Source organism: Lithobates pipiens, unplaced genomic scaffold, assembly GCF_037356315.1.
Source record: "Lithobates pipiens isolate NorthernLeopardFrog02 unplaced genomic scaffold, aLitPip1_a1.2 Scaffold_16, whole genome shotgun sequence".
Lineage (NCBI taxonomy): Eukaryota > Metazoa > Chordata > Amphibia > Anura > Ranidae > Lithobates > Lithobates pipiens.
Genome location: NW_027507748.1, coordinates 303,400,131 through 303,412,276, shown reverse-complemented (window position 1 = coordinate 303,412,276; position 12,146 = coordinate 303,400,131). Strand labels below are relative to the sequence as shown.

At 45.0% G+C, this 12,146-nt stretch overlaps 1 protein-coding gene across 2 annotated transcripts in view; it reads left to right on the top strand.

Annotated features, from left to right (window-relative positions):
• PHTF1 (putative homeodomain transcription factor 1) overlaps nt 1-12,146 on the top strand; it is a 214,143-nt gene that overhangs the window by 20,237 nt on the left and 181,760 nt on the right. For both annotated transcript variants that reach the window (XM_077481561.1, XM_077481560.1), the window contains exons 2-3: nt 213-285; nt 10,514-10,576. In XM_077481561.1, the coding sequence (XP_077337687.1) occupies nt 241-285; nt 10,514-10,576 (108 nt within the window). In that variant the 5' untranslated portion in view covers nt 213-240. The remainder of the gene's footprint in view (nt 1-212; nt 286-10,513; nt 10,577-12,146) is intronic.

Genomic DNA, 12,146 nt, shown 5'->3' with positions numbered 1-12,146 from the left:
GCAAAGTGTAGATAATATAACATAAATTGAGCGAAATTCCGATTTTTGGTGTTTACTCATTGATTAGCATCACTTTTTGTTACTTTCCTGCCCTCTGTAAATTGCTGCAGTGTTTATTAAACAATAAAATAAATAGACTGGATACAGTTTTGCTTTTTACAGTTTCTAAACCAATCTGCACCATGTCATGATTTGTGTTCTACATTCTACAGACACAAGTTCCAATGAAAGGATAGAAGGATGGCTGCTGACAACAGAGATGCAATATCTTGGTATCAGAAGAAAGTGAGTATATTTCCCGTATTTATGAGTGTGTATACACCACGCTACCTCCTAATTACTATTTTTATCATTATTGTCAGCTGCTTGCTGACACCACATGTTCCCACACTAATAAAGCATGAAGTTTGAAGATAGGTGCTGTGTAAGCAAGCAATCTCCAAGGCCCTGTTTAATGCCTGCGGAGTCATCTTGCTTCACTGGAAAAGTGCTTCCCTTCCCACCCATACAGAATGGGTAACTCATATGGTGACCACCAGTGGCGGCCAGTCCATAAGAGGCCCGGGGGCACCACTCCCTTAATCTCCATGTGTTGCCCCCTAATCTACATGTGGGGTACCGGACTCATGGGTTTCTGTGAGTTTTTTTTAAGCACATGATTAGAGTCTGAGGCTCTAATTGGCTTAACAAAAAGTTAGGCTCAGGGTGCAGAGCACTGCGCCCTGAACCCACCCACTTGTGACGTTAGTGAATCAATATTTGCTATTGGCTTCCGGCTTCTACTCCTGGTCAATCAGAACAGGGGGTGGATCTTAAGACTGGAGAAGCCGGGGAAGCTGCGACCTGGATGGGGTAAGTACGGACCTGGCAGGGGGGTTTGTTTGCCGCCCCCCCAAAAAATGGAACGCCAGCCACCACTGGACACCACTCGCTATGAACGGCTTATCTACCAACATAGAGGAAGCCCGTTGAAATTTTTAAAAGTATGGGGTGGATGGTTAGATATTCCTGGATTGGTCCCTGTGGAACTGGTCATGGAGAAATTGCTGGGGTAATGTGTTGCTGATCTTTGCGCGTTGTTTGTCGAAATGCTTGTGAGAATACGTTCAGTGCTCCCAACCTTTCCACATAACTAATATCCTCTAGACCTTTTATTAGCTTTGTTGGCCTTCTTTGTACTCACTCCATTTCCAGTACATCCTTCCTGAGGACTGGTGCCCAGAACTGGACAGCATACTCTAGGTGCCGTTGGACCAGAGTCTTGTCGAGCGGGAGAATTATCGTTTTATCTCTGGAATTAATCCCCTTTTTAATGCATGCCAATATTCTGTCTGATCTGTTAGCAGCAGCTTGGCATTGCATGCCACTGCTGAGCCTGTCATCTACTAGGACCCCCAGGTCCTTTTCCATTGATGAACTGTAGCTCCCCAGTGCCAGCAGCACTTATGCAGCCCCAGACCATGACACTCCCACCACTATACTTGACAGTAGGCAAGACACACTTGTCGTTGTACTCCTCGCCTGGTTGCTGCCACACATGCTTGACACCATCTGAACCAAATAAGTTTATCTTGGTCATATCAGACCACAGAACTTGGTTCCAGTAATCCATGGCCTTAGTCTTCTTGTCTTCAGCAAACGGTTTGCGGGCTTTCTTGTGCATCATCTTTAGAAGAGACTTTCTTCTGGGGCAACAACCATGCAGACCAATTTGATGCAGTGTGCCACGTATGATCTGGGCACTGACTGTATGGTCTTGGCCACCATACTGCAGCTCAGTTTCAGGGTCTTAGCAATCTTCTTATAGCCTGGGCCATCTTTATGTAGCGCAACAATTCTTTTTTTCAGCTCCTCAGGGAGTTCTTTGCCATGAGGTGCCATGTTGAACTTCCACTGACCAGTATGAGAGAGTGAGAGCGATAACACCAAATTTAACACACCTGCTTCCCATTCACACCTGAGACCTTGTAACACTAACGAGTCATATGACACCGGGGAGGGTAAATAGCTAATTGGGCCCATTTTAGAAATTTTCACTTAGGGTTGTACTCACTTTTGTTGCCAGGAATTTAGACATTAATGGCTGTGTGTTGAGTTATTTTGAGGGGACAGCAAATTTACACTGTTATACAAGCTGTACACTCACTACATTGTAGCCAAGTGTCATTTCTTCAGTGTTGTCACATGAAAAGATATAATAAAATATTTACAAAAATGTGAGGGGATGTACTCACTTTTGTGAGATACTGTATATGTTGTGCTCAAAAGTCTCTATGTCCTCCAGTGTTAAGCCCCATACACACTTCAGATTTCCTGCTGATTTTTTCCTTCAGATTTACCCAAACCATATAATATGAGGTCAAACCTTAGGAGTTTCAATTTGTATGCAATCAGGCAGGCCCTTGCACTACAATGTTTTGGTAAATATGAAGACCAAAAACGGCAGAAAAACTGATAGAGTGTATGGGGCTTTAATTTTGATGTCAAATCTAGTTTTAGTTTTAGCCATAGTCTTTTGATTAAAATGCCATTTTAGTTTTAGCCATATTTTAGTCATCTGAACCTTTTTAGTTGTATTTTAGTTGACTAAAATCTAATGGGTTTAGGTAAATTGTAATGCATTATTTAAGCATTTCTCTAAAATTTCCAAACTTATTATTTGGAGAGCTAGAAATACGGAATAAACAATAAACAAAACATTGAGTGAACTTCTCTTTTTTCCGCATGGAAACACTGTATAGGCCAGCTCCCAGTACTGACCCAAACATGCAATGGAGGTTTGCCCATACTGAGGAGAAATCGTTCTCGTAGCATTATTCCCGTATGTATGAGGGAGAGATCTGACTGTATGCAGGAAGACCATGGGGGACACAGTCAATAAACTAAGGATGTAGTAAGGTTGGTGGTGTCCCATATAAAATATAATAACATAATAACAATGCCTGCTAAATTTGATGGAGGCTATAATAGTGGGTAACATTAGAGAAGGTGAGACCCATGTTTGGGTGGCCTAAAAAGGAAACTTGTGATCGCCCAACTGTGGTTTGGGAGGGTGTATGTGGTTACCGAGTCAACAAGGAGTTTTGCCATGATTGGGTCCTGAGGACCTGAAGCATTTTGGAGATACCTTCCTGGGGCTTCTTTGGCCCAGTGGATGATTATTTGGGGCAACCCTGGATGAGGAGCTGAAGTGGAGATCTGCGTGTAGGGTGTGCAGGAAGACTTCTGCTTCAGAGGGGTCCCGGAAGGAGAGTTGATCTCCATTGGGGGCTTTGAGGCAGAGGATTGCAGGAAAAGCCAGGGTGAATTTCACTTGTCGTTGGTGGAGTTCCACGTAGACATGCTGGAAGGCTTTTCTTTTCTTGGATACTTCGATGGAGTAGGGCGCAAAGCTTAGGATCTTCATCCCATCAATTTGAAGAGATCTGGACTGTCTGAATCTTTGTAAGATGGAGGTTTTGTCAGAGTAATGCAGGTATTTTGTGATGATCGGGCGGGGAGTCTTGCACTCTATGGTAAAAGTTCCCATACGGTGGGCCCATTCAACTGTGCATTTACCTGGAAGGCCTAAAGCTTTTGGGATATATCTGGCGTAAAATTAGCTGATGCTTGGAGGGACCCTGGGATACCTATGAAACATAGATTGCTCCTTCCTTGGACCTGTTTTCTAATTAATTTAATATTTGGAGCACATATTGGTTTGTTTTGTCCGGTGCCTGTTCCGTAGCTTGTGCTTGATATAATTCCTCTTCTACATTAGAAAGACGGCTTTCAGCTTCCTTCAATTTGGTGGTGTGTTCCTCCAGTTTTTTTATACTGCATTCATTGCTTTTTCTACTGAGGCAGTTATTATGGGGGACTGTGAAGCTGCTACTGCCCTAGCTATAAGCTGTGAGGAAGGAACAGCTGAGAAGCCGCTCACTTCCATGGCTGGTTCATCAGCTGCGTCTTCCGACACGACCGAGCCCGGGGCCTCGATATGCAGGAGGGCCGTTTGTGACCGTGAGCTGTTTTTTTTTTTCTTCGACAAATCGGTTCCTGAGTGAGCAGGGAGTCACCCGGGGTGCTGCGAGTGGCAGATGAGGGTTGGGCAGGTTTTTTTAAGCCTGTCTGAGGGTCTAGATGCGGGAGCTGAGGAGAATGCCGTTACTCCATGCGGCACTGGAACCGTAATGCCGCGTACACACGGTCAAACTGTATGATGTACTTAGTCTGGCGGAAAAGTATGTCAGACTGTCCGTCGGAATTTCCGAACGGGCTACTTGCCCACACACGGCACTTTTTGAGCGGACTAATACGGCGTACTAAGTCCGCCGTACTATCCGCCCTACTTTTGAAATGAACGGACTCGCCCACACACGCGGAGGAAAGTCCGCTCATTTCGAGTGCGTCTCCAGGTAGGCGGGGCCCGCGAAGGAGACGTCGCTGGCCCCGCCGCCTGGTATGGACTTAAAGGGGAACCCCAACGCCGAAAAAAATCGGCGTGGGGGTCCCCCCCAAGTCCACAACAGACCCTTATCCGAGCACGCTACCCGGCCGGCCAGGAAAGGGGGGCGAGCGAGCGCCCCTCTCCTGAGCCGTACCAGGCCGCGTGCCCTCAACATGGGGGGGTGCCTTGGGGAAGGGGGGCCGCGCGGCCCCCCCACCCCAAAGCACCTTGTCCCCATGTTGATGAGGACAAGGGCCTCTTCCCGACAACACTGGTCGTTGGTTGTCGGGGTCTGCGGGCGGGGGGCTTATCGGAATCCGGGAGCCCCCTTTAATAAGGGGGCCCCCGGATACCGGCCCCCCACCCTATGTGAATGAGTATGCGGTACAATGTACCCCTACCCATTCACCTGTAAAATAAAAGTACAAAAAAAAAACACAACACACGAGATAAAATACTTTATTGCACAGCTCCGGGGGTCTTCCGTCTTCGGGGGTCTTCTCGCCGGACTCCTCCGCTATCTTCTTGTAGCTCTTTTGCTAGCGGAGGAGTCCGGCTTTCTTCCTCGCCGCCGGCCTCTTCTCCCGACTTCGGGGGTCTTGTCCCCCTCTTCGGTTCTTCTGCCGCCGCCGCCGCCTTCCGTTCTTCTTCTTCTTCTTCTTCTTCTCCTTCTTCTCCAGAAGATGTTGACTCGACGATCTCTCCGGCCACAATGCCAGGGCCGCGCTGCGCGGCCACTTATATAGGGACAAGGGGCGGTGTCACATGGCTTTATGTCACATGGGTTGGTGTCACATGGTGACCCCGCCCCCTTACGATGTCATAGTCCCCATGTGACATCAACCCATGTGACCAACCCATGTGACATAAAGCCATGTGACACCGCCCCTTGTCCCTATATAAGTGGCCGCGCAGCGCGGCCCTGGCATTGTGGCCGGAGAGAGCGTCGAGTCAACATCTCCTGGAGAAGAAGGAGAAGGAGAAGAAGAAGAAGAACGGAAGGCGGCGGCGGCGACAGAAGACCGGGCCACCGCCTGTAAAAGAGCTATAAGAAGGCGCGGTGGCCCGGCAGAAGAACCGAAGAGGGGGACAAGACCCCCGAAGTCGGGAGAAGAGGCCGGCGGCGAGGAAGAAAGCCGGACTCCTCCGCTAGCAAAAGAGCTATAAGAAGATAGCGGAGGAGTCCGGCGAGAAGACCCCCAAAGACGGAAGACCCCCGGAGCTGTGCAATAAAGTATTTTATCTCGTGTGTTGTCTTTTTTTTTTGTACTTTTATTTTACAGGTGAATGGGTAGGGATACATTGTACCCCATACTCATTCACATAGGGTGGGGGGCCGGTATCCGGGGGCCCCCTTATTAAAGGGGGCTCCCGGATTCCAATAAGCCCCCGCCCGCAGACCCCGACAACCAACGGCCAGGGTTGTCGGGAAGAGGCCTCGCTCGCCCCCCTTTCCTGGCCGGCCGGGTAGCGTGCTCGGACAAGGGTCTGTTGTGGACTTGGGGGGGACCCCCACGCCGATTTTTTTCGGCGTTGGGGTTCCCCTTTAAGTCCATACCAGGCGGCGGGGCCAGCGACGTCTCCTTTGCGGGCCCCGCCTACCTGGATACCCGCTCAAAATGAGCGGACTTTTCTCCGGGCGGGAAAAGTCCGCTCATTTCAAAAGTACGGCGGACTGGCATACACACGGCCGGATTGTCCGCCGAAATGCGAGTACGACGGACAGAATTTCGAAAAAAAAGAAATTCTTAGTACGCCGGACTGCACGCTGAAAAAGTCCGCTGAAGCCCACACACGAGCGGACTGTCCGCTGAAATGTGTTTCGGCGGACTAAGTAGGCCATACAGTCCACTCGTATGTACGCGGCATAAGTGTTTAAACTTATTATATACTCCTGAAGTAAAAATTTAAAATGTAGTGGGGATGAGGAAGTAAATGGAAGTGAGGGAGTGCACTGGGCAGAGAAGTGGTCTGGGGAGGCTAAGTGCTGCTACCTTGCTGAGAAGGAAAACACTCACCACGTGGTTTGCAGGGCATTTTTCCAGAAGTCCCATGCAGCAGGCAGACAGAGGGAGCCTGCGTCTCTCAGCCAATACAGCTTGTTGAGGGGCTGGGGCTTTAACAGGCAGGCAGAGCTCAGAGGAAAGCAGTTCAGGTGGATAAATGTCCCTCCCTTGCATTTTCATTCCGTTTTCGTTCGTTGGCAATATTTGGAATTGATTTTCGGTATAGTTTTCGTCAGTTGACTTGATTCTCATTTTATTTTCGCTTAGTTTTTGTCACTGAAAACATGCAGCTGATGAAAATATTTTAGTTGATAAAAATGAACAGTGATGCCCTCTTCACAAATCTCCAAAGCAGAAGCGATCCTTTTCTGGTTTTCCTCAATCCAATATTTTTCAGATTCTGACCTATTACTAGAGTTCACATAAGGCACAAGGCAAAGCTACTCCTCTCCTCTCCTCTCCTCCTTTTTTCTCCAGTGGAGGCACTGTAACTAAAAAAGAAAGCATAATCACTCCATAGCGCAAAATGTACAATCAACCGTTTATTGAAACCAGGATACACTTACATAACCTTGTGCATTCAGTGGTACACCCAGGGCAATTCGCATAAACACTAATTCCCATTTCTCTTTTTCAGTGATCAGCACCGTTGTGGTAATGTGTCTGATCACATCCTTTCTATGACACCCAGCTCTGCTCTATGTGTTGCATCACATGTCATGAGACTTCCTCAGGAGATCGGGCTTTCCCTAATGAATGCAGGTTAGAAGGATCAATAGGCACCTCATATAAATGTTTGTATAAGAAATAAATACTGTAGTATATTTTTGTTTATGATTTTCACTTTGAGGTTAAGAGAAGGAACAACTAGATTATCTCCAGGTTTTCCCTGCTTATATTTGAGAGATCATTGGAGTCAGCAAGTTCACTTTTCACAAGGGGATTTCAATGCTGGGTACTGTAGATGTGGATTTATTCCTTTCACATACCATACTGTAATTGCCCAATGCGATTTAAACTATATTAAACTTAGAAATAGTAAAAAAATGCTGACAGACAGGGTTGTAATGGCAGAAGAGAACCTCTCCTGTCTCTCAGCGGTAAACTACACTGAGTTTAGAGTACATTAAAGCACCTGCAGGAGTGGCATCAACGTGACCCACCCATTCAAAAACCTGAACAGAGTGAACCTGGAAAGGAAGACCAGGTGAACATGGAAGCGCCCCCGCACTCGCTGTGAAGCGCTGGAGGGCTCCTTCTTACTGGTAAGTCTGTCATAATGTGCTAGCATGCAGTGCGTACTAGCAAATTATGGCATAAAGATAAAGGGGGCCCATATAAAAAAAAAATAACAAGTTTACTACCACTTTAAAGGGTAATGCAATAATTTCTGTCTGGTCACAATGTACAATATAGATGAAGTATGTTGCCAACACACCTACAAATTGGTTTCAAAGTGCACAGCTCTTAATTCTTGCATGATCACATAGAAAAGCAAGTCACACAGGGACTCTTTGTCAGGCAGTGACATCACATACCTGGGGAAGGGTTCCTGCATGGTCTCGAAATGTTGCTTTTCTATTCGATCATACGAGAAAATAGAGCTGTGCACTTTGAAACAAACTTGTAGGTGTGCTGGCAACATATATCATCTATGATTGGTAGACGCAAAAAAACAAGCATCTTACAGCAAGTGCACCTTTACATTACAGGTTAATGGCCGTTTTGTACCTTTTTCACAAATAATAATTTCAGGGTTTGATGGATTTTGTAATGTGATTGAACATTGAGTTCATCTAATTTGTTCCTCACTATTTGGCAAATTGCATAGGAGTTTGAATGGACACTGATTTTATATTTTGGATAGTGTATTCATACACTGTGGGCACTGCATTTATTTGTACTTGTTAAGAGCTAAGATTTTGAGGGTTTATGTATATCATTTAGGTTAGTGCTGTATGTATGTGTATATGCTGTATGTGTGTGTTTGATCACTGTAGTAGCTTGGTGGTTTCAATGATTTTCCAGCAGTATGTATGTGTGTGCTACACCTCAGGGAATAAAACTCACTGATTATGTAAATGTAATTTATTTTTGTGGCTCTGATAACAGGAGCATAGATTGGTTGGTTAGCACAGAACCTCTCAGTTTGGGACTTTGCTCTCACGAGAAGTAGTAAAACAAACAGTCAAAAACCTCCCCATAGTGTGACAGCATGTTGACTGTTACGTTGTAAAACGATCTCAATAAAAAGAAAAAACGTGGGTATTAATAATGCACACAATGTCGCTAACCCAGCAACTGTGATAGTTTTTATGGTGTGCTTATAACTAAAGGCTTTTTCTATTTCTTTCATTTTGGATAGAGAGGAGATGGATTAGAACACCTGTCAGTTTGTATTGCTGTTTGTGCCCCTTTTAGAGAGATTCACCCTCTCTGTTTACCATTATTGTTAAAGGTGAAAATAAAAGAAAAAATCCCAAATTTTGGGTTGTCCCAGAAAAGTAATAGAGGGGAAATCTACTAATGGGGACACTAGTTCTGGTGACCTGGGGGTCTACAAGAGATTCCCTTAATTTAAAGGGATTGCCTCTCACTTCCTTTTTTGGCTATGGGACAGGACGTGAATAGAAATCTCCCTAATGGAACAAACAAAAAAAAACATACAGGGGTTATACCCTCCCTTACTCTATCCAAAAGGAAAAAAAAAGTTTTGCCTATAGTTCTACTTTAAGGTTTGGTTTACATCACCACGGGCTACATTCTGGAGGTAAGGTAGGGCCCTCTGATCCCTCCTGTATTGATTTGTAATGTAAGTGTACTGTCTGCACTCGTGTTGTAAAGCTGTGCAAACTGTTGGTGCTATATAAATCCTGTATAATAATAATAATTTATTTCAGTAGGCCCGCCCTACCCACAGAAACGCGGGGGCAAAAAAGTCCCTGACCCGTTTTCAAAATCACCCTACTTGGAACCGCATGATGCCAAGGCACCATACAGTTTCACGTGCGTGAAAGCACAGGTGTTTTGCCGATGCATGGGGGTGCCATTAGGAATTAATGACAACCCCGTGCGTCTGCTGACGAGCAGCGCCTTTCTCTTGAATGAATGAATGAATGAAATACTTGTATAGCGCACAATGCGAACTGAATCGCCTCTAGGCGCTGTGGCGAGCTTTGATCATCTGCTAAAAGAGGAAGGTCTTGAGTTTTTTCCTAAAAGCCAGGTGATTTTCTTCCAGACGGATCTTGCACGTTGCATGTTGCATGTTGGAAAGCGCACAGTTGTGCACGTGTTCCTGACGTGCTATAATGTGAACCTAGTCTAAGGACTCATTTACTCTCGAGTTTAAAAACGCTGCTTTTACAGCCATTAAAGTTTTTTTTTTTTCTGTCTCTAAACACCCCTCAATAGTAGCCAATGTCTCCATGCACACTGTGGGCGTGTACAGACAGGGGCGTTTAGAGGCAGAACCCCCCCCCCCCCAACTACCAAAGTCACTTCAGAAGTGGAGCTTTTGAGCATAAAAATGCTCAAAAGCACATGAACGTGCGTTAATGTGTTTGTGCATTAATACATTCTACGAGCCAGAATAAATGACAATTATGTCCAATAGAATGCATTACCGCCAGATGCCTGTACACACATTCAAAAACATGGCTTTTCATTGTGTTTTTCTGCTGCTAAACTCCTATAGGAAAAAAGGCATCACAAAGAATACAGTGTGCATATGGCCTTAATGGCAACTCCACTCGTCTGCTAAAGAGCAGCACGTTTCCCTTGTGTGTCGGGAACACATGCGATTCTGCACTCATTCCCTACACGCTATAATATGAACCTAGCCTAAGGGGCCTTCCAAGGGATTTATCTGTTTTGCTAGGGAAAGCACTTTAGCAAGCCTTTGGTGGTATCACTGCTTGCTAAATCAGGTCAATTATAATATCTATACATCTTATATTTCTACAGATGCTGTTGAAAGTGATTTTATTTTTTGTCTGTAAAAAATATAAAATTGCATTAACTGTAATACTTCTTGAGTCTAAACTTGCTAATGCTCTAGTAACCCTATTTATTTCAGATTGGAGCGTATGACCAACAAATATCGGAAAAATTAGTAGAACAGAAGGAGATAAGAGTCAAGGTAAGGCATTATGTCATCTTGTATTAAAGCAAACGTGTATGCAGATATAAAGTACTCCTTTACATAACCAACAAAAACACCCTAAATATATTTAAGTGTGCCTTTCTTTTAGCCTGTTGTAGTTCCTTGTACAATCAAGCTTTATGCATTCACCAATACATAAAGGGCAGGTTAAAGCAGTAGTAAGCTGCAGTTGTTGAGAAACTTACCTTAGAACATAACCCTCCAGCGCCATGCTGTCACCACTGAGGGGGCTGACATCTTCTCCCGTGCTGACATCTTCTCCCGTTCTTCCTTCCGGGTCCTCGGCCTTCAGCTACATGAGTGGCCAGGGGCACGATGACGTCACTCCCGTGCATGCATATGGGAGCCTCCGTTTATGGCACAGGCTCTGAAGGTCTGGCACTGTATGCTGGGTGAGGTCACCGTCTGCATGCACTCTGAATATCTCCTAAACAGTGCAAGTTTAGTAGATATTCACAGTACTTACAGGTAAGCCTTAGTATAGGCTTACCTGTAGGTGTAAGTGGTGTAACAGAGTTTACTACCACTTTAACAGGTTAATCTTATTTAGTGTTTTGCTGCTCCTTCATTATCCAATCACAGACTGGGATGGTCGTTGTATTCCTTTAACTGCGGTAAAATAAGTTAGATTAAAAGTTAACAGTACTGTTTGAGAGGGTTTTCTGCGTATTCACATATATTCCAGTTATGAATCTAGCTGTTTGCTGCTCTTTCTATTCTATTAGTATATATTAATTATAACATCAATAAAAACTTGCAATGGGCCAAAGACAGATGCATTGTCTCTTCCAAGTGTTATTACCCTGGACTATGACAAGTGCAGTCCAGTGGCGGCTGGTGGGTTTTTGTTTGGGGGGGTGGAAAACAACTCCCTCCCACCCCCCTGACACATCAAATCCCCTTCCTGGAGAAAAACTGCACAGAGCTTGCATTGTGCTGAATATTGGTCTTGACTTAAAATGACCCCTCCACCTTGATGTCAGTGACCGCAATAATGACTTCATTAATGTCAATGACCACCAGTATTGATGTTAGTGACTGCAAAAATAACCCCCATCATTAGTGTAAGTGACCTCAGTAATAAATCCCAGCATGTGTCACTCACCACAATATGATTACTGGCACCCTATCATTGGTGCCAGTAATCACGATAATAACAATTTGGTCAATGTTATGCTATTAAATTTCTCCTTCATTGATAATCAGAAGCAATGCTGTTAACCCCTCTTAGACCCTTCTTGCATTGATGGTCAAAGGTCCGTTCATCACATTGCTGGTCATTTTTAAAATACCCCTTCAGTCAGTTCTGTTAACCTGACCAGAGTCCATAGACCCACCCCTCCACTTTAAAATCGCCTCCCTTCCTTACTGAATCTGGAAGTTCTTCTCTACGCAGGCTGTTGTTAGTTTTTTAATTTGATGCAGCTATGCATGGCTCTACCCCCACACAGCCACTTAATCCATTCACAGAGATCTTTGAATAGAACGATTGCAAATACCATATTCCACTGAGGTAGTAGGACTTGTAATTGTCAATGGAACACAA